This window comes from Anomalospiza imberbis, chromosome 11 (genome assembly GCF_031753505.1).
Source record: "Anomalospiza imberbis isolate Cuckoo-Finch-1a 21T00152 chromosome 11, ASM3175350v1, whole genome shotgun sequence".
Classification (NCBI taxonomy): domain Eukaryota; kingdom Metazoa; phylum Chordata; class Aves; order Passeriformes; family Viduidae; genus Anomalospiza; species Anomalospiza imberbis.
This window is the reverse complement of record NC_089691.1, coordinates 426,792-449,995: the sequence shown is the minus strand read 5'-3', so window position 1 is coordinate 449,995 and position 23,204 is coordinate 426,792. Positions and strand designations below refer to the sequence as shown.

General features: G+C 44.4%; 1 protein-coding gene across 2 annotated transcripts in view; it reads right to left on the bottom strand.

The window, feature by feature from the left end:
* Positions 1-1,810: 1,810 nt before the first annotated feature.
* The window catches only part of WNK2 (WNK lysine deficient protein kinase 2), an 89,177-nt gene continuing 67,783 nt past the window's right edge, over positions 1,811-23,204 (bottom strand). For both annotated transcript variants that reach the window (XM_068201434.1, XM_068201435.1), the window contains exons 20-28: positions 22,952-23,024; positions 22,471-22,526; positions 21,706-22,397; positions 20,989-21,203; positions 19,269-19,484; positions 18,270-18,368; positions 12,740-12,784; positions 11,012-11,265; positions 1,811-4,032 (exon numbers count right to left, since the gene is read on the bottom strand). In XM_068201434.1, the coding sequence (XP_068057535.1) occupies positions 3,685-4,032; positions 11,012-11,265; positions 12,740-12,784; positions 18,270-18,368; positions 19,269-19,484; positions 20,989-21,203; positions 21,706-22,397; positions 22,471-22,526; positions 22,952-23,024 (1,998 nt within the window). In that variant the 3' untranslated portion in view covers positions 1,811-3,684. The remainder of the gene's footprint in view (positions 4,033-11,011; positions 11,266-12,739; positions 12,785-18,269; positions 18,369-19,268; positions 19,485-20,988; positions 21,204-21,705; positions 22,398-22,470; positions 22,527-22,951; positions 23,025-23,204) is intronic.

Sequence of the window (23,204 nt, the reverse complement as noted above, 5' to 3'; positions counted from 1 at the left end):
TTCCAGAGATCCAAGGGCAGCCACAGCTTCTCTGGGCAACATTTCCTCTTTAAAAGACCTTCTTAAAGATTTTTTTCTTTTTTAAAGGAATTTAAAAAATATTCTCTCTTTAAAGTTGTGGACTGGAGACCAGAGTTAAGGGCCAGTGTTGCATCATTTTTTTGAGTGAAATCTGTTCCGGGGAGGTTGAATCCAGATTTGCAAAAGAGCCTTAAACTACTGCAGTGTTTCTTCCTACCATCTCCAGTGCCCAGCTTTGCACTGTGGCATCCCTGTGGCAGATGAGCAGTGCCAATGGCAGCAGCTCCTCTCCATGTCCAGTCTTACTCCAAGCAAGCTGGGAATGCAGTGGGAAAGCAGGATGTGGTCATGCATTAAGATACTCCATCACGACATAAGGCAATCAGAAAGGCAAATAAAAGTCACACAGGCAAACTTCAACTACTTTCCCAACTTCCCAAACCGAAAACTACAAAACTTTCCCACTACTGGCTGAGTGACCTTGGGGGGGGGGTAAACGTTTTTTCAAGATTTGTATTAAATTTCTATAACTGAAAGGCTAAATATCAGGGGATCTGTGAGCTCCCTCACTGAAACCTGGTATTTGAAGCTGAGCCTCTCTGCTGACTTCCCACATGTCCCTGCAGTACAGTGCTGGCTGGGAATGTTGGGTGATGGCAGAGCTACAGGACATGCAGGACTGGAACCAGCAAGGCCAGGAATTCTACCAGCATGTTTGACCCATTTGCTGCATGTTGAAGCAACATTCAGTCAGGAATAAAATGAGTTCAGTTCTGGGATCTGTAGGGGATCTTTTTAGGTGCAGTTTTCCTACGTTGATGGTGCAGCATGGACCCCTCAGTTCTTACTCTTGGCTCACCTTTTGCTCAATAAGTTGCTCCATTTATTTAATCTCATGTCATTTGCTTAATTGCCAGTGAGGTGAAAGCACCCTGTGACACAATCCTCACAACTGAGGGCAAAAAAAACCATGGCTTGAAGTGAACAGCCAGAAGAGCTGCAGCCAAGAGGGCCATCAGGAAATTAAAAATCACAAGTACAACAATGCCAGCAACACATTCTGAGCTCCTGCTTGGCCCCAGTGCAACAGGCAGGTGCACACCTCCCAAGGCCCTGGAAGCTGCACCCATGCCCTGCTCCCCAGCCACCCCAGCTCTCCCGGGAGCACAGCCATGCAACGCAGCCACCGCGGGGCAGACGGGCACCAGCGTGGACCAGAGACTTCCCAACCAACATAGCACAGACAGCAAAGCCACACAGAGACAAGAGCAGGAGTGCCACACCTGCATGCCCTTTTCTCATTTCTCCTTCAGCCTCACCCAATGATGGTGACTGCCAAGAGGGTGCTGGCAACAGGACCGAGCTTCCTCACACTTAAATGATGCCAGGATCCTTCAGAAGGGCTTCCCTAGTGCTTTGCAGCTCAGGAGCCTCAGTTCATGGGCCTCTTTCATGGACCTACCAGACTGAGCATCCTCATGAGCAGCACCAGCAGCTCTGAGGGAGCCACGTGCTCAAAGGAACCAGCTGAGGCTGCAGCCCGTCTGCTCTGCAGAGCCCAGCCCCAGGAGCAGCCCCAGGTAGGGCTCAGGGCTCAGTGCCCCCGAGGTGCCAGCATGCACCCTGGGCACTGCTGTGGAGAGCACCCAACAACTGCTGGAGGCACCACATCTGCTCCTGCTACACAATCCAGGCACAAGGAGGAGTCTGGAAAACAAACACAGAATTACCTGCAACAGCTGGAAATTGACACTGCTCTATGTTTTAGGAAAACACTGGGTTTTTCACACCTTTTTCAAGCACAAAATGTTTATTTTTCTTTTTAATCTATACAATTTCTTGGGGCTTTTAGTGCCACTGACTTTGTCAGTATACAAGGGATAGACTATACAGGCAATAGCAACATAAACTGTAGGATTCAGTGTGAGCCAAAGGGAACCCGGTGTGAGAACATATTTTCCATGTTTGCTCATGAAGCATACAGACATGAATCTAAAAAACCCAAACAAATTAAAGATACATGGTACAGAGAACAGAAATCTCTTACTGCAGTAAGTATTTTGCCCAGGCAGAAGACTCTGCAAAATTGTCTATAAAATTCAATTCTAACTGAATTGATGGAATAATATTTTCAAAGGGTACAAACAAAGTGATTTAGACAGGTATAATGCTTGAAGTACAATAGAACTATACAATTCACAGCTTGGCAGCACAGGATGTCTCTGCCCCTCAGCAGAGGGCTATAAAATGTCATTGTGGGGCCTTTGGGTGTGCCCACACCTGGGTCCTGTGCCTGTTAATGCTGTCCGTAGCACTCGGGGAAGGAAGGAGACTTACCATGGCAAACCAGCTCTAGTGGTTACCTTGTGCCTTTACACTAAGTGCAGGTGGAGGCTCTATGCACAGTAAAATAGGAAAAAAACAACTTTCAAACAGGAGAGAGAGAGGTGTCCATGCCACCTGCAGCGCAAATTTGGGTAAAAATAAAGATAAATAAATAAATAAGTAATTCCAAACAGAAGGCAGTGAGACTCAAAACCTGAAGTGTCAGATATGAAAAAGAACAGCTTCACATTTTTATTTTGTTTTAGCATGAATACAACTGGCACACCAGGGACCAGACATCGCCCTCAAGCTCAGTGGCCAGAGCAGAACCTGAACACATGTGCGCGCTCTGCTCACATGGGGCTCACAGCCACCTGCAGATACGGTTTGCTAGAATCAACAGTTCCATTACTTGTCTTCACTTATGGAACATGCATGAGCTTGTGATTTAACTCAATTATAAAAGCCCACAACATAGGGAAAGGAAATGAAATCCAGTGTGCTGCTGATCCAGCGGAAAAAGAGCATTTGCTGCCTGTTACAGAATTAAGTCGCCATCTACAATGACTTTACCACAGGCTGGGAAGGAGAACGGAGAGTGCTGCCTGAAGCTGTTCCCTAGTCCTTGTATACACCTTTCTTGGATCACTCCGTAAATGCTCCTACGTTACAATGTGCACTTCACTACTCCTTGTACAAACACCAACAATTTTACGACCAGTGCATCAAACAAGCATGTCAAACAAACCTCATCGCACAATTCTTACTTCTAAAAGCTTCAGAAATGAAAATTCAACCCGTGAATAAAAACAAAGCATTTACAGTAGAATGAAGCTGATGAGGAACATCAACTGTAAACTTGCAATATCTTTGCAAATAAAAAGACCTCCAACTCACAAGCAGATTGTAAATAAAATACACCTTTCAAATAATTGTACATCTCTTTCCAGCTGGGACTGGAAAGCTGAGATTCAAGGCACTGAACTCCTGCAGGGTTAGTACAATTTGCTAATAATTATCAATTCAAGTACAATGATGTTAAGGATCGCAAGTGTGAAAGAGGATACAAGGAATAAAGTGTCTTCAGCAATGGGACAGAAGCAGGTATTGCCTCGACAACAAATGATCTGTGGTGATGCCGCCTCACAGTGATTGCTGATGCAGGGTATGGCTGTGCCCGGGGGCCCGCCTCACCCCACACAGACCACGGCACGTACAGAGCAAGCACTCCAACACGACGGCATCAAAACCACCGGGACGCAGGGCAGGGTCACCCATGGCAAGGCCACCCACTGACAGGGTCACCCACGTGCAGGTCCCCGTGGCAGGGTCCCCACGCTAGGTCATGCGCAGCCGCGGGCCGGCCGGCCGGGCCGGGCGCTGCAGCGGCACCGGGTACATCCGCAGGCAGCTCCGGCCCAGCGGCGAGAAACGCACGATGCTGGGCCCTCGGACCAGTCCCGGCTGTGCCACCGGCCCCGGCCACGGCACTCCGTACACAGGCGAAGGGAACACGGCTCCGTACTGACAGAGAGGCATCACGTACGGTGTCACTGCGCCAGCCAGGGCGGGCCCGGGCACGGGCACTGGCAGGGATGGCACAGCTCCAGGAGCTAATCCCGTGGGCATGGGGCAAGCCACTGGAACAGGGCACTTGCTCCCCAGTCCTGTCCTTACCGAACTTACCTACAAAAAAGAAACACAAGAAGTGTTGCTACAGGGCACTGCTCTCCCCATGCCAGCAGTGTCCTGGCCCAACGCTGGGCTCTGGGCAGCTGCGGGCACAGGCACAGGGGTGCCATGGCACCCTTGGGGCTTTCTTTTGGGCTCATTTCTTTTTTCCTTTTATACTTTTGCTGGGGGCTTGGGTTGGGTTTTTTTGGTTTTTTTTAAAGAGTATTTGGAATTTAACAGAAAAGGCTGATATGAGGCAGAGGGGAAAGTTACCTCAATATAACCTCATTCTTTAAGAAGACAGGAAGCATCATTAAACAAGTGAAAATTAACACCCTCGCATGTCCAAAGGAACTCCATGTTAACTTGTGCGTGAAAGTAAATAAACTTCACTAAAAGCAGAATTAACCCAAATCCCATGCTCTTACAGCCAGCCTCAGAAGAGCTCCAAAAATTCTCACCCTTATTTCTGTACAAATTTGTTTCACCCAGCCGTGGGGAGCTGACGGTGGTGGGGGTGGCAGGAGACTTCTCGTGGTGGCTCAGTGCCTGGCGCTGGTGCTGGTCGTGCCAGGTGAGGCAAAGCCAGTGAGGACACAGCAGAGCTGCTCTCCCTCATGGGCTGCCAGGATCAATTCCAGCCGGTTTTCTAAAATTCTATTAACATACACTTCAATTATTCAGCTTTTGCATGTGAGGGGCAGAGAAAGAGCTCTCCTCCCTCAATATGGGAAGGCAGAGCTTCCCAAATTACACACTCCATCCTGCATGATGCCATGGGAGCTGCTGTTACCCCAGATGTTTGCAGCATTTCATTACATTTTTCATGTCACAGAATTTACAGCTCCCTGCCAGGGTTCCCAGCATGCCATCACCTATTTATGGCATAAGGAAAAAAGGGTGTTATTTAATTCTGGGAGTCTCCTATCAATGTGATATTTCACATTCAATTGATTAAACTGTTATGAAGGTGAAAATTCAGCATAAAAAATGAATATATGTTTAAGGTTGTGTAGGATGCTTACTACCATGTTTGTGAACAATAAAAATTGCAATGTCCCCCAGGATGTCCTACTTTGGGGCATTAATTTCAGTTCCAAGGGCAATTTTAGAAAAATACAGAACTATTTGATACTCTCCTTCACTTCCCTGTCTCTCATTCTCACCTGAAACCTGAATCTGATGGTGAAGGAGATGCTTCAGGATCATGAATTTAACACCAATAATGTATAAAACCCCACCAAAATTAACAGAAATCAAAGAACAAGAAACAGAGGAATCAAGGATATATTTTTAAGACCTGCAGACTTCTGTATGCTGTTATTAGATTCTTGTTTTAACATCCTCAAAATGGACTTTCCACCAAACTAAGCACCTGTGAGGAATGCCAACAGATGTTTGTGAAAATGCTGCATTTTGAACAACACTCTCAAACATGTGTGGGGTTGTTGGGGTGCCCTGTGCAGAGCCAGGAGTTGGACTATAATAACAAGAGATTATTCAGTGGCACTAAAAATGCGAGGTGACATTTTTGCCCTTTTAAAAATTAATTTGAAAAAGCTTATTGTCAGCTCTTTTAAAGTACTCAGAAATCTGACTCATTCCAGTTCTGAACTGAATCCTCAGTAAAGCAGTGGCTGCATTTAATGCTACATATGTGTGACCAGAAAAAAACTGTCATGCCCCAAACCCAACATTACACATACATGTTAAACATGATAATGTCATGACAAACACAAGTTAACGGTTTAAGTTTGCTTCCTCTACCTTCCTCCCATGCTTCGAGTGAGCTAAATACACACTTTAAGAGCTATGGCACCTGGCTCTTGTGTCTTCCCCTCGGCAGGAGCCTCTTGGGTACTGCTTTTTTTAACCATCACCTTTTTAACCAATTCTGATGACTCAACACCGATGGAGGCCCACACATCCTATCAATTCCTGCACGGAGGTGCTGACTGAAATGAACATGTGCCAGAAAAGCAGCCTCAAAGCTGTGAATTTCCCAGCTCCAGGAAAGCCATGAGACTGCACGTCCCTTTGCCGGTCCCGTTCAAAGGGCAGCAGATGGACATTCAGGCAGTGATGAATGAGGTGTGTGCATTGCTCTGCCGGGATCACAGCACAGCCCCGAACAGGACTGGCTCAGCATCTCAAGCCAGCCAGGCTGATGGGGGATGACAGCCAGGGAAGCCCCTGTGCTGCACACTGCTGTGTCCATGATTAGGGGTACACCTGAGGAGGAGCCCGAGCTGCCAGGGGTGATAGTCACCGGTGCAGCCGTGAGCCCACGTGGGCTCCCGTCACTCCTGCCTGGCCAGCTTTAGCCCTCAGAGCACCCCCATGGCCAACCTGTGCTGAGGACCCTAGACCTGCAGGCAGTCCTGAGGGTGAGGTCTCAGGAGGGCAGGGTGGCGTGTATCTTACGGGTAGGAAGGGAAACTCTCCCCCTCTACATCTCCACTAGGCTCCTCTGCTGAAGCCATGAACTCACTGAGCCAAGAAAGGCAGTGGCGCCTTCACCCGCCACCCTCGCAGCTCTGCTCGTGCCACCTCCTCACCTGCATGCACCCAACCCTCCCTGCACTGACACACCTCTGCTCTGAGCACCTGTACATGTCCCTGCAGGTACCAGCCACCAGCTCCTGCTTCCCCCACACCTGCCCTCTCCTGACAGTTTTCCCTTTGTGGCTGTTTATTCCCCTTCCCCCAAATAATCACACAAACTCATTTAGAAAACAAGAATAATACATACACAGAGAACAACATACCAGAAAACACTGGTAAAAATGAAAAAAAAAACTCACAAGACAAAGACTAGGGTAGTTTAGATACCCCAAATCTGTTGTTTGGACTTGTTACAATCTTTCCTGTGCTCTACCAGGCAAAATTCAAAGTACCACCCCAGTGATACTCATAGCTCCAGTACTGTCAAACTACACAGCCAAGCACTGGGTGTGACTTCACAACATCATAAATACTTCTGGGTTTATATCAGAACAGAGGAAACCAGGTAATTCTGTTGTGAAAGCTGACCATATCTATCACAACCCATTTGAAAAAGCAGGATTTAGATGATTTTTCTTTTGCTTGCTACCCCATTAGCATCAGTGTTTTCCTCCTGTATGGATCAGCTACCACTGAAACAAAACTGAGTCACAGGGCAGAGTCAGAGCTGGCTACCAACACAAGCTTGTAAGGATGATAAAAGAGATGGATAGCTCTTTTATCACTTCTGCCCAGTTTGTCGAAACCCCAAAGCTTTTAAGCACTCCTGAAGAGATGAGTGTGTGCTTTTCTAATTTCTGGAAAACTATTCAGACCAAGGCAGTGTTGGGTAGTTTCAAATACAGATTCATTTTTTATTGTCCCAATCCAACAGAGAGGAAGACACAGTGAAGGGGCTATGGCTTGGTTTTGGCATTGTGGCCGTGTCCAGCCCAGCTGCTCCCGGCAGCACACCCAAGCCCACAAGTCAGGAAATGCCAGCAGAGGTTCAGATGCTGCTGAAGGTGTCCAAGCCCTCAGCACCCATCACCCAGTGACACAGACCTATGTGTTTTCAGAAACAACCTCACTATGCACTGGGAACACGTTTCAGCTTTTTGGGGGTAATGTTTTTTCTGTAAATCCCATGGAGCTACACACCGCATGGAGAATAGAAAACATTTTTGGCAAGCCCTTAGTTCTCAGGCATTTCCAAAGTGTCTTTAAGTACACAATATTTAGTATTCTTTGCACAGAAGGCAGCTCATATTCCTAAGCTTATTCCTTGACTAATGCTAAAAATTACCTGTAAAAATGATTATTTAATCATATCTTCACAAAGATCACAGAGAGAAATTACTCAGGTGGTTTGACCTCAGTTCTTTCTAATACTTCCTACTGCATTTCAAACTGCTGCTGCTAAGAATCTACCTGCATTTCCATGCTTCATAAAACCTTTTGAAAAGAAACTAAAAAAAAAAAAAAAGCTCCTGTGATACAACTGGATGAAGGCTCCTCCCCCTTTAAAAGGTCTCCCCCAGATTTCTAATATGATCAACCAGGATTTGCAGGCAAATGGACTGGTAACTTCCATAGAAACAAAGCAGAATATGAAGTCTTCCTTCACATCCCAATTACATTATTGCTGTCTACACCTCTGATGGCAGAGTATGAAAAGAAAATCACTCACTCTTATTAAACACATTACCAGTTTCTCTTCTATTTCCAGCCTTAAAGAGTAGCTTTCACTTAGTTAAAAAATAATATATTTTATTCACAGCAAACAATTTTCTGCTAATGGTAGAAGGAGTCTTGAGTAAAAAAGAGGTAACTCAGGGAAGTGAGTCCTCTGTTCCAGGGGGAAAGAGAAGATTTTGAGTCAGCCACACAACTGCCCTACATATTCATAACAGTGGGTGAACAGTAAGAGAAAATTTTAAAGTAAAGAATGTATTTTTCTATTTAAATGTACAGTTGATATTTTGTATTTTTTAAATTGTTTAGTGTATTTTTCATCGTGGGACAACTCCCTTCACTCCTACTCCTGTATGAAATCCTTTAGGGAGGCATTTCTCTTTACAACAATCCCCAAAGACAAGGCAGTAGTGAAGGTACAAATCCTGCCACCCCTAGCCCCTCATTTCTGACCATCACAAGGGACTGCTTTTCCCAAAACTAAGCTCATGTGAGACAGCCCACCCTAACAGCTCCGTACTAGTTTGTTCCAGTTCAAAAAAAAACCACAAAAGGCATAAGAATCGCCTTGTTTCCTACTTATCCAGCCTTTATTTCCAACATAAAACCTTATAACCTTATTTGATGGGCTGGAAATCTGCTTAGTGCTCCTAATTTTTTTCTTGCAAAGGCATTTTTGATCAAAAGAGGCGACAAAAGATGGTGTTACCAGATGAACTGAAGAAGTACAGCCTGAGCTTCAGATTCTCTCTCTTGGAAAGCGATTTTTTCCATCCTTTATGTGATTTCCCAAGTTCTTTCTGTCTTTCCAGTTGACTTAGCTGTGATTCAGCACATGGACATCTCTCCATGGGGCTCATCCCTCCAATACACAGGTCACTTGTTCAGCTGTCCACACCAGGAGCCCTCTCATGCTGTTCCCTTCCTCCTCCTTTGGCCACTTCTCTCCCAACACCATGCAGCTCTCTTCTCCCTCAACTTCAATTTCCCTGCTAGAGTCAATTTTGGAGGGTACAAACAGCAAAACAATGCTGAACTCCCAAACCAGCCCTTGTCAAACTCTTCTATATCATACCTGCCACTTGCAGCATCCTGTGCTATCTTCACGGCCAAAACACTCAACAAAAACTACACCACTAGTGTTTGCCATCTGCCCTTGCATCTCTGCTGCAGCCAGCACGGTCCTTACAAGGACTTCATGCCCCATACCACCCCAGGTCTCACCCACCCCAGGGCTCCAGCTGATGCCACTCCTCCACACAACAGGAACGAGATAAAATGAAGAGCAGGGAATCCCAACCTCTCCATGCTCCTGGTAAATCACCTCAAAAAACCTTCAGTCAGCTCTGCTGATTCCCTGGAACAACTGCCACAGTTGAGAAAGACACAAACCCTCTAAGATCCAGTCTACTGAGACAAGGACATTCCTGCTGCTCTCACAGTGACACACTGCCTTCTCCACAGGCTTTGAGACAGAGACACCAAGACTGCAGGAGGCAAAATCAACCCTAAATTGATACTAACGGGTGATTTAAATAAGTAAAATAATCACTTGTTTCTCCAGAGATACAGGTGGGCAAAACATCCACATCAGATACTTCAAACTTCTGCAGCAGACTCAGGGGAAAGATACCAAAATGCTCCAAAAAGTATAGCAAAAGACAGTAAGAAGTGACTTAACAAAACGTGTGCCCTCCTTGCCCCTTTATGGAAATCATTAGTTTGGGTTTACTAGCACCAATTTTGACTTAATTTTATGAAAACTGTTAGGGTCTTAAGTAGACATTGCTTACTCCTGAGCTGGTTAAAGTAGTACTGAGTAAAAGGATTATTTACTTACTCAGGAAGCAGCAGGTACCAAAGCAGACACACTGGTGAGGTTCCTGCTTTGGTACATTTCACCTCACCAACAGCTACAGAGCTACTACTGTTAGAGGATTTTTTCCTTCTACATCCCAAAAAGGCAGTGGTTTGCTATGCAGATCTAGTTGTCTTGCTTTTAGGGGATTACAAAACAGCTCCTCACTCTTATTTTCGTCTATTTTGGCTCAATTTGCAGTCTTCCAAGAAAATAAACTCAGCAAAAATTACTAGTCAAATAATCTCCGACCACGAGAAGGAAGAGGTTTGGAAATCCAGACCAGGGTGGGCCAGAATGGTGAACTGGGACTCTGGATGTGTGCTCATTCCTTGCTGTGCTGCCTCTGTATCAGCCCTCAGTAGCACTGAACACAGACACGATGCACCTGCAACGGCTTTGTCCTGCTGCGGAGAACAGAAAGGGACCAGTGGGGGCTTTCCAGTTCCCTATTTGGTGTAGATACTTTGAACGCATTTCTGAGGATAGTACTGTACAACAAGCAAGGGTCAGCACACTCCCAGCTGTCCCCTCTCCCAGCACAGGACTCACTCCAATTCCACTCAAACAAGGCTCCCAACCACAGAGCCACCAGCCCCTGCTCTGAGGAAGGTTAATATTAAACATCAGAAAGAAAACTTTAGTAATAGTTGAAACTGAATTTGAGCAACAGATGCTAACGATAGGAGTATTGCTCTGCATCACTGTTAATAAGCAGTTTGGAATTTTAAAATATATATTTATATATATATATATTGCTGCCCATATATCCCTTAAGATTATTCCAAAGGACAATTAAAAAAAAAATGATTTAGTACTGAATGAAAAGAGCTGGACATTTATAGAAAGCATTTATCTGGAGTAATTTTAGTCTATGTCCTCCTCCACATCTGAGTTCTGCAAAGGCTGTCAGACACATAGCAAAAGGTATGTCCTTCAAGGAGGGCCACTTACTCCACATGTCTCATTCTGCGTTTGCATGGGGTTAGCCTTTGGCTCCATGTCTTGCCTTTTTTGGTTCTGCTTCAGTTGGTTTAAAGAAGGTTTTGTCTGTGCAGCTCCAACAGTTTTGCTCGTCCACTGGTCCACCAGCTTGTGCAGGTCATCTGTGAACGTCCCTTTCTTGTTGTTACTGTTGTTGGCCTGAACCTGCAGTGTTGACTGTGGGAGGGGCTCAGGACACGTCACCAGGCTGTTGGTCGAGGATCCTGGAAAATCACACAGAGAGCTGAGATGGTGTCTCTGCCTCACCTCTGCAGCTCAAACCCCTTCTCACCTACTGCCACTCCAATGTTGGCTTTTCAGATTTCTAACCCTCCCCTTCCTGGCTGCAGAACACCTTTGCTTAAAGAAATGGTCCAAGTCCAATGGGTTTGCATTTTCTATCACATCAGGTTACCTCGGCTACTAATTTGTCTTGGGTGAAATTAGGGACAGGGAGTAAAGCCAGGAATGCAGCCCCAAAAAGCTGACATCCCATAAAACATCTCCTCAGACACAACCATGAGGAAGAGGGAGGTGGGATGTATTGCTAACACTGCAAACATTTATAAAATGAATTTGCCATTTATTTCACTTGCCTAAGTTTACTGTCCTCCTGGAAAAATGTTATTGTCACAGAGGTCACAGGCAGGGCTGGTTCCTGCTCCTCTGGGAGCCCACCACCTCTCTCGATGATGTCAGGACCATTCACATGGCTATTTGTGTATTTTGGGGGAAAAAATCCCATCAGGACCATGAAAGTATAGAAGAGAGAGGAGAGAGGATGTAGTGGGTAGAGTGACTGTTTGAGACAAAGATAGAGAACTTTTGGTATAGATAAAAGCAATCAGGAAGAGTATTGATAGCGATTTAATTCGGTATGTTCACTTCTTTCTAGAAGAACTAGTAAAAAAAAAATCTGTCCTTTTTCTGCTTAGTGACTGCAAGTCTGACACGGCAAGCTCAGTAAGGGACTGCAACCGAAGGAGTCTGAATCTAACCTAATTAGAAAATGTAAAGTAACTTCTCAGCTAACATACTTGAGACAGCTAAAGATTGGAAATAAAGACCATCTCTCCAAGCAAAAAGTTCATAGAACTGTAGTAAAATGATTATATAAGCGAACATGAACATGGAGTATTTCCCTGTTAATCAGTTACCAGCCAATGAAACCAAGTACACTAATTAGTCCTACAGTTATATAAAATACATTAATAACCTTTAAATGATCATGCATTCAATCTGCAAGGTCATTTCTAAGTGAATACTGCTCAACTCCTTTTCCTTTTCTTGGGGTAAAAGTGAGAAAAGTAAGGATTTTTAGAAGAAAGCTCTTCAATTGGTGTTTATTATTTCATGCAGTTCAAGGGGGCTGGAATGGTTTTAAGCTATCAATTCCTCCAGCAGAGAACTGCAGTCATATAGAGGTGTGTATTTCAGAGACAGACACTGGACCCAGTTTCCTGGCCACATGCGTGCACAGTCTCACACACAGAACACCACGACTCTCTTGCAGCATGCAAGGTTCCCAAGACATCACAGCACATGCATTACTCTCAAAGTATCACAATTTATACAGTCTAGCTTCCGCTAAGTGCATCAGCTCTAGTTATTAAAGAACTAGCTCTTAGTAAAAAATAATAATAAAAAAGCAAAGAACATCCCATGCCATGAAGGAAATAAACAAAATGGGATAGTTACTACTACTGTGATCTTTGCCTAGACATAGTCGTTTCAAGGTGGACCCTACAAGGTAAAACAATACAAGACACACAGAATTAGGTAAGACTAAACACAGCAAATCAGACGGACAAGCTTCTGTACTTTTAAGCAATCAAAAAATAGTTATTATGCAAGAAAGGACAGACAAAGTCAGCAGTTCAGGTGAGTAAAGGAAGCCTAAATAACTGGACAGCTCAAACCTTTCTTAATGTGCAGCCATTCAAAAGCTTTGGGAAGTACCACAGCATGCCAAAAGCAAGGGCTCGTGACTTAAAGATGCATTTGTTTGGATTTTTTTTTTTTTGGTTTGTTGGTTTTTAAAATTTTTTTAACTGATTTTCTTTTATTTTTTTTCCAAATTGCCTTGGCTTCCTAATAGAAGGTGTTGATTTGTTTCCCATTAATGCAGGAAATAATGTCAATTTAGTTTGTGATTGGAGGCCAAAAATGCTTTCAGGAACAAGTCAAGCTAGTCTGGCTGCAAAGACAAACCATAAAACAACCCCAAAAATCTTGTTTTACAAGTCCAAAAAGATACATTGTTCTGCAGGTCTGAGGCCAATTGTTTCCAAATAGTTTATTTGTAGGATTTGTGTCTAAATGTGAGACTCTGAACTTCAATTGAATGAAACTGTGAATGAGTTTCCCTTATGCCTTGTCCGAGTGCAGAAAAAATAATCCGCCAGGGTAGTCAAGTTTTAATTTAACTACAATACTTGTTTTTTTCATTATTGTCTCGTTCCATCATTCATCATGATTTTATAGTCTGTTGATAGATGGAGTGCTAGAAGTGTGCCGAGACCCCGACTTGACTGTCAGATCTTGCCAGACATCGGCACCGTTGCTATTTGGGTGCCAAAATTTCCTGAAAGGTATTTTGGACTTGATAAGAAGAATATTGTTAGGGGATGGGGGGGAGGGGGGGAGGAATGGGGATGAGTGTCTGACATGGGTTATGGTGGTTTCATTGGGAAGAAACACTTGAAACCATGAGCAAAATCAGACTGGGGCAAAAAAAGTAAGATAGAGGATGATGTGCTTTTTCTCTAGAGTAAACAGTGGTGTAACATTTTGTTACTGTGCCAAAAATGCAGCTTTAAACTCAGATATTGCAGGTCCAGGCTGACACAGGCCCTGAATGAGCCTTCGGAAGAGAAGGAAGCGATTTCAGTCAGAGACTGAGGAAGAGAAAGTAAAGAAACGAGGGAGGGAGGAAGTAAGGGAGAAGAGATGTTTGTGCTTAGATATGGGTGGCATGAGGAACAGAAGACTGCTTTGAATTTCTTATTATTTCATATAGTTCATATGAATTTCTACCCTGATAAAATCAGAAGGACATGACTACAACAACACAAGCATGACCAAGTTCAGTTCTCATCTCAAAGCCCAGATAGCAAACACAGTCACATTCACAACTCAACCATCTGTCTTGTATTCTTACATCTTTTACCTTCTTTTCCCTCAGATATACCTTACCTTGCCTAACCCAAAGTTAGCTATCAATTCCCACAATGGAAACAAGTCCCCACGAAGGCAGTGGCCACAGCAGCAATCCTAGAGGCTATTTCCTGCAGCAACAGGCACTTCTTAGCACAATATGAATGCAAATGGAAAGCACCTGCCTGCGAGAAATAAAAGCAGGCAGCTGACTGCAGTACGTGCTCGAATGCATGTAAAAACACCTTCATTGCCAACCCCTCTGCTTCCTGCACACCCAGGCACAGGTTTCCCAGCACCTCAGGTGCCAAATCCAACCCAGGGAAGTGACAGAAGCGGCAATACTCAACACACTCGTGAAACACCTGCATGAGGGGCTCCAGCTCTGAGGAAAATTATCACAGGAGAGTCAGGCACCGAGAAGAGAGCTGCTCTTTCCAGCAGCATCACTCCAGTGTGGGGCTTGGGAGATGGGAAATATTCCCTAAGCAGTGAGACTGCCTCAAGGAGGGACTGACAGTTATCAGCCACGGCTGGTTATGAACTCAAATTCAATTAAAAATTCACTTTGTAGATCTAATTCACCTGATTAATTGTATTACTGCTAAAATTAACACGTTTAAGAACAGTAAAGTTAAGGAGATGAATCGTAATTAAGATTTAATGTAAGATTGTGAAAGTTCAGAGCATTTTACCTCCAATTCCAGATCTCTTATCTGAGGAATTAAATAGCTATTATATCATACAGAACAGAAAAAATCCACTGTCCCATATTTGCACTAACAGCTGCCAAAAAGCTGGAAAGCTACAAAAAAATGGAAATGGCAATAAACTGCTAGACCATTTCCATAATTGCATATGCACATACAGTATATGAACTGCTATGAACCCGGCAAAAATTGCATTACACAAGGTTCCAAGCCTAAGCCAAATGGAGCTTTGAAAATTCCACTCACGATCAGTGAAAACTCTTCCCTAGGGCACCCTTGCAGTTTAACCCAGGAAAGGAACTCAGGATAAAATTATGCCAGAGCCCATAAAAATATTTTATTTCATGAAACATACAAAGATTAAGTCAATATTGGACATGGACAACAAATCAAAATGTCCTGCAGAACACTGTGAAAGTGTTCGAGTCTGATGGATCTTGTAACCAGAGCAAGATCTTTGTGATACTGTCTTTAATCCATCTGAAAATTTATTTTTAAAGTTGTCGCCAACTTTTCTGCCAGTGCAGCAGGTCTCCTGCTGGCATATCCCACCTCGCCAAAGGGCTGGTTTTCCTTAACCAAACATACAGATTCAGAGCATTTCTGAAAATGCAGCACAGTGTTTCCCAGCAGCTCCCAAACAAAAAAAATACCAGGGAAACCTTAACTTAAGGAATAGACCCAGGACTCTGAACTGTCTGGAGGTGCCACTGAGCTGCTGGCACTGGACAGCCATGTCCCAGCCCAGTACAACTGCACAGAGGATGGACTCCTACCTGCAATGGTTTGCGTTGGAAGGGACTTCAAAGCTCATCCACTTCCACCCCCTGCCATGGGCATGGACACTTTCCACTATCCCAAGTGCTCCAAGCCCCATCCAGCCTGTCCTGGAAAACTTCCAGGGATGGGGTATGGATGCAAACACGCTTAGCACCTAATGCAAGTGCTTGGCTTTGCCTGCTTGCTGGGTCCACTGATGTCCCTTCCAGAGGGAAAGGAACATGAGCCAGCTGGGATTGCCAACATCATCACCTTCAAATAATAGAATCAAAGAATGGTTTACATTGGAAGACCTTAAAAGCCCATCTTGTTCCAAACCCCTGCCACAGGCAGGGATACCTTCCACTAGACCAGGCTCCCCCAAGCTCCATCCAACCTGGCCTTCCTCAAGCACTGTTCTTCCTGAGGCTCCAGACACAGCTGCTCTGGATCCCAGCTCCACAGAACATCCTGCTGTCCATCCTGCTGGCTGCTGTCCCAGTCCCAGCTGCCCTGGGGAAGGACAGGAATGCGCACAGCCCCAGTCCTGCACTCACACACCATCCCACCTGCTGGGCTCACAGGAAATCAAGCTGGAATAGCCTCCTGCCCCACTCAAACTGCCCACAGCTCAGCCACAGGGACCTGCCAAGCTCTCCAGGTGAGAGGCACCTGAGGTGAGAGGCTCCCCTGGCAGCCAAGCTGTGCTCTCAGGACTGGGACCCTCAGGGGTGACCTAGGATTGCAGTGTCATGCTAAGTGCCTGAACTGCACCCATCTCCTGGTGTGACTCAGGGACAGGGGAGGCCAAACCTCCCCCAGAACTCACCCAGAACCTGAGAGAGCACATGGGCTGAGAAGAGAAAGCAATTAGTCATGCTGGGTCATTTAAGCATGAGGAAACTTCACGATTCAAAGGATTTACATATTCCCTTGGTTTCATTCACAACATCCATGCACCCAAACATTTTTAATACACTCGTTTTTAATTGCCATCTCCCAGACTTTTTGCATCCTACTGAATAGTAATTCCATGGAAGATTAATGAAACCTCTTCTGGGAACTACATGTGCAGAAGAAGAAATTGCTGTGGCCACTATAACACCAAACAGGAATATTTGGGAGCTGAGAATTCTCCTCAGGTTCTCAGAAAAAATCCCTAAATGCAAAATCGTCTCATGACTTCACCAGTCATTAAAAGCTTACATGATAATAAATTCTGTAAACGTCAGTCACCTGAATGTTTGTGCTTTCAGGGAGCTCAAACAAGAAAAAATTTCGAGATTTTTTTCTTAAAATACTGTTTATTCATAAAATTAGGAGGAGTGTATTGGAGTGGTCTTGTGCCTTTGACCTGACCCACTTGGATAGTAATGAACAGTGCAGAACTCCAACGGGATATCTGATACTACTGTAAACCCACAGTTATTTAACCACAAGCTTTCTCAAAAACGTTATCAGCCCTTCTAAGGTTATATGTAAGTGGCCTATAGTACCTGATCAGCACAACATATCTTTATTGTACAAGCAAAATCCGTTTGCCTAAAAAGCAGCATCTACAATTGGGTAAAAAAGTCTTAATTTTTTCATTGAATAGCTTGATATTGTTTGGTGGAATTGCCAATTACTTTAGAAGTCAGATAAATAGGGTACAAATAGAAGGTGCACAGTTATTTGAGACAAAACTCCTGGATCCTAGCAATCCATTTCCAAGTATCATCTGAATATCTGATATTGCTTTTTACTTATTTATGCTTTGATGAACTGCTAATTGACTTCATCTCTGAGGTCACATAAGGTCATAAGAAAATAAACTGAGTCAAGTGCTTCAGCCAGATCAGCTTACACAAAAAGTTGATGGGACTCTCCCTTAGAGTAACCAGATCTTCCTGCACCTTATGACTCCATAAAAAAATTGCTCACTTAAACTAATTAAAGTGACTGCATGGGGAAAAGCCCACCTGGGACAGAGATTTGGAAAGAACTAGCTGGAGCACTGTTGTCTCAGCATTTCCACATGCAAAGAGCGGGGAAAAAAATTAAAGAAAATAGAGTGGATATAAACAGTACTGTATATCGAGTTAATACAGCCCTTGTATGGAAGTTATACCCTCCAGTGACCTTCTAGAATTGTATCAGCTTGCTACATGCATGTCTTCAGAGTCCAAACATGTGTGAAAGAGACCATTCGTCTACAGAAGGATGGATTTCGTTTTGTTGTCGCTGGAACCGGGACAGCAGACATGTATATTTGCCACATTGCAAATAAAATTACTTCAACAGAACATAAAGTACAAAAGCTTTGATAACTCCAGGGTAAAATTTACCATCAGGCTATATATAATAAATGATGAGATCTTCCACACATGCTTTTGGTGCCCAGGCATGAGCCAAAAGCAGTGCAAAAAAAGCTTCACATGAAAAATTAATATAAATAAGGTGTGTTCATGATGATTACTTAAAAGAAAGAGAAAAAAGAAAGAAAAGATGGTTGAGAAAAAGAGGCATCCTGCCAAACATATTAGAGATATAAACCATGGAATCAGGAAAAGGGGGTAAAAGAAAGATGGACTGTGATAAAATACAAAAGAACAAATACAAACAGATGGACAAAGACACAGGTCCACTGAGGAATCTGGTACGAGGTTTGCTACTAGATTTATAGGTCACTCTCTCAGACGTTTGGTGGAAAACCGTCCAGCCTGTAAATGAATATAAAGGGAAGAAAACAAAGACACTTATAAAGTACAAGTAGCTGTGATCAGATGTCCTAAACCATCAGTCAAATCAGCTTTGTTAGTTAAATCTCCACATCTCCCTCTTAACTCTGCCAAAGAGGAGCAAGTTCACTGACCATACACAAAGGATGCAATAACAGCAGAAGAGGACAGATAGATATTTTGTAGATTAGTTTGGCAGGATGTGCAATGAGAGGAAGGTATTATAATCATCATTGGAACTTCCATATGCATGGCAACAAGATTGGTCAAAGCCTACGACAGGGGCAATACAAAGAGGTCTCAGAACTGGGGTCATGGGAGCACAGTCCCGTGGCTGGACTCCAAAATTATGCACAAAGTGAACCCCTCATAGAAAGGAAACATAACTTGGTCCCCTGTGTTTGGTTTTCTTTTCATTTCATTTTTATTTTCTCTCATGCCCAAGACGGTTTGGTAGTTTATAATGAGGAACTTGGGGGTCTACCGGAATCAAGGGGCTAAAAAAATGAAACAAAGCAAACACTTTCCTAGCCTTTTCTATCTTATTTGTTTTTCCATTCATTTTTTCTCAGGAATCTGTAAGGCAGACTCTAGAGAAGGTATTAGGATAAAGCCACTGCTGGCAAAACTGAAAGGTATTTCTTTCCTAAGAATTAGGGATGTCTTGGGGCATGCCTTCTCGAGTGCTGGTAACACTCAGCAAGATACTTAAATTTTGCTCTGCTGACAATACTGCAATGCTCTTTTTAAAGATAAGCCAGTAATTTGGATTGCCAAAGGCTCACATTCCTCTATTACTCCTAAAAAGTTCAAGCCTAAGGGAAGGGAACTAATTTTAGCACGTGCTGGAAGAGACGTGAAAAAGGCGGCAGGAAGAATCACCTTGGCCAGAGCCTGTGTTGGCGTCGGCTGCGTCGGGGCCCAGGCCAGAGCAGATGTCAGACGACAGAGAGGCTTTGACAGAGCAGGGCTGCTGGGTCTGCACAGCCTTGCCAAAGGCGGGGGCTGCGCCGGGAGGCACCGCGGCGGCTTCGGGGAAGCCCGGCTGCGAGTTACTGCTTTCTTTGTGGGGTGAGTCTTTAGAGTCTGAAAGGTTACCTGAAAGAGCAAACAAACACAACACATGCAATGGTAAAAGCTAGGAAAACTCAGAATAAAATATCCCTGCCTAAAAATAATCAGTATCTTGACCCCAAGAGGAACAGCCGTTCACCATTCTGATGTGCTGGATGGAGAACAGACTATGGGGACAGCCTGCACCAGAAAATAATCCACAGCTCCCATCACTGATCCTGTTTCTCCAAGAAGCTCCTGGAGCAGGCTTGATTTTTACAGTTTCTCCTCTGTGTTTTCAGATGCCTCAGAAGAAGCACTGCTGGAATAAAAGAGAGCTGTTGGGGTGCTGAGGAGGATGAACACACAATGACGAAGCAAGACACAGAGGTCTGCTTTCTCACACCAAAGGTGAAATTAAACAAATGAAGAAGAATAAAAAGTTTCAGCAAAGACACAAGGAACTTTTTATTACTAGCTATTTGAGTATAATTGTCATTGCCACTGTTAGATGCTTCTACTGATAAATTCATGTAACACATGATTGCAAAGGTATTTTGGTTTTTAAGCCTCTTTACCTGAGATATTTGTGTAGACAAAAGTACAGATAGACACATTTATCTAGATATCTACAGATAAGTATCAATATATAACTATCTAGGTAGATATAGAAGTACAGACAGTATCAAACACTGCTTCCATCCCTGTGGGCAAGAACACTCAGTCTCAAGATGGGCCACAGAATTTATTGCCTCTGAATGTATTTGTTTTTCCCAACTCAGCTGAAATCCTTAGCTAAAAGCAAAATCCTCCTCAACATCCTGTCTATAAAGATTGATGCAACAAAATTCAAAGGGGCCCTATGATGCAGTAATATTGAAAACAAGAGCCATCAGGTATGAAATAAAGGGTGAATGCTAGAAATGCTGCTGCTCCCACAAATAACAGCACAAACTAAGCTGAAGAAAAATTATGCATACTCTATTCGACATTTTGCTGAAGAAATAGGTACTGGGGTTTATTAATATTTCCCAGGTAAATTATATTTTTGTACTTTTCCAAGAGATAAAAACTCAAGACTGTAGTGCTGTGTGAAAATCTCACACTACTTCAGATGGTCAAAGCATCCACCACAGTTTTGTAAATGCTTTTACCTCCCATCCTTCAGGGGAGCAAATGCAATCCCATCTTTTATATATGGCATCTTGGAGGAAAAAGGAAAAAACAACAAGAAACAGCACCTAATCAATACAGCATAACAGCACCTAAGAAGTGAATACAAGCATTAGTAAATTGCATTTGAAGAATGAAGGAGATGTAACCAGGCTGTTTTCCAAATTAAAGTGGAATGTTATTCCTCTGCCAAGCACTGTAGGCAATGCAGAGCAGGTAGGTATGGCTTGCTACTAGGACCTGGGACAAGCCTGTCCAAAAGCATGCCAGCTCAAAATCAACAAAAATTCCATCCTTTCCAGCAGTCCCAGACATCACACAGCACAGCCACAACTGACACAAGCAACAGGTGAAGGGAAGCACCTAGTGTACCTACTTGTGCTTGATGTTCCACTCCTGAGCTGCTGGACCAGAGGGTTTAAGAGTTTTCCAGCTTTCAATTTGTTTTTGCTGGTTCTTCGTCGCCGGCTGCTTGGTGGGGCAGAGTGAAGGAAGCCCAGGTTGGGAGGAAGGGGTTTCCCCAGGCGAATATACAGTGCCTCTATCTCGTTCTTCTGCTGCGTCTGCAGCTCAGCAATCTCTTTCATATGCCTGAAAAGATAAAAGGATTCTGCTAGCAATGTATTTGATAAAGCACCATATCCTGGCAGCATAATTAATTGTAAAAGAAGAAACAAAACAGTTGTTTGTTATAAAACAATCAGCTGCTCATCCCTAAGTATGCAAAGCTACAACAATCTATCTGTGGTGACTCACCAACCCTGGAAGGGGGAGTCTCTGGCTCCAAGGCCAGGTGGGATGGGACTTGGAGCAACCTTATATAATAGAAGGTGTCCCTGTCTATGGCAGTGGTTGGAATGAGATGATCTTTAAGGTCCTTTCCAACCCAAAACATTCTGGTATTCTATGAGTTATTCTTCTAACTGGAACTGACAGATAAGGTGATGAAAAGCAGGAAGGTGCGGGAAGGTCCTGGCAATGCCTGATTTGCCCAGAATCAGTTTACTCCTTACAGTTCTGTTCATCCTAAGCCGAGCTGCTGCTAAGGTATGGTAACACAAGCTTCCCTCGCATCACTTGCAACCCAACGTACTTTTCTCTCAGGTTCTGCAATTCTTTCTTCATATCAGCATCTTCAAACTCTGAGTCATTGTCACTGCTCATGTAGGATGACTGGGAGTGGAAGGATGTGATGTTGATGGTAGGAATCTTCACACCTTGCCCGTTGGGCGACTCTGGCCCAGGGGAGCCACCTTTGGCAGATCTCTGCAGAAAAGCAGCTGCTTTTTTGATTAAATCCGTGGCTGTGCTGCTGCTGGGGGGGGAGAGCTGTGCAGCTGCAGCAGCCGCCGGCTGCCGTGGGAAGGGCTCATCGGCAGAGTCGCTCGAGGCCTGGTCACACAGGACGTCCACAGAAGAGGCCGTCTGGACCCTGCGGACAGCAGCCTTCATGTCCGGGCTGGAGGGCAGCTCGTCCAGGTACACATCCGGGGGGGCCGAGAACCTCAAGCAGTGCGGTGCCGCTAAAGTTAATTCGTCCTGCGTGCTGATGACTGAAAACCTGCCAATGGTTTTGGCTGGCGTGCCACTCTCCTGAGCCTCAGCCTGTTTTTCATAGGAAACAGAGCCCAGAGAGCCATCCCTGTGGAAGTTACTCATCGCCCCATCTGCTGTCGCTTGCCGCATTACGCTCTCTGCGTGTGCAGGCGAAGTCGTCCTCTCTGCCTCCTCGCTCCTCTGGAAAGTCTCCATCGGTGGAGCTGTGCCTGATGATGGAGGTGCAACCTGGAAAAAATAAGAGAGCTTAACAAAAGGAACTGTAACAATCAAGCAGAAAACCACTCCTAGTTCTGGTTACCTGAAGGAGGCCTTTTGCTGGAGCAGCAGGAGCTGAAGCAATGCTTGTGACTGGACCTGATTTAAAGTTAGAAAAAAATATTTATGTCTGGAATACATTTATATAATAAAAAACAATGTTTTATTGTGATAAACTGAAGTGTACCACTGAGGAATAATTTAAAACCCCAGTCTTTGTAATACAGGATTGAAAATGCAGGAGGCATTAGTGACGCCGATATAAAATATCTGCAGGTTGGCAGATCTAGTGATTTAATGAATTCAAATAATAATAGGTGTGTGGAATTTCATTACTCAGTTAAAAATGTTTAAGGAGAAAAACAGGAGAAGAATGAAACCTGCATGGTACATTGGGCCTGAACTATTCTGGTGTCCTTGGTGGCTCAGAGACACACAGGGCTGCTGGGCATGGACGGGCTGTTGCCCCACTCCTGCCACTGACACCCACTGACACAGAGTAGGGATGGCCGGAGGAGCATTACCTGTTCTGCCTGCTGACCCACCTCTTGCCTCTGAGGGATGAGCACTCACACCAGTGATTTCCGGGTTGTTCAACTTTCAGTAAAAGGAAAAAATAAACACAATTTCAGTCTCACTCATAAAGCAGAATGTGCTCTCCTTCCCTCACTTCCCCTTGCTGCCTGGGCACTATCAGTGAATACCGATACTCCACATGCCTGTGGAGGTGGCCTTCAAGTCTTGCCTCTAACTCCCCCATTTTTTTCCTCCTTCCTT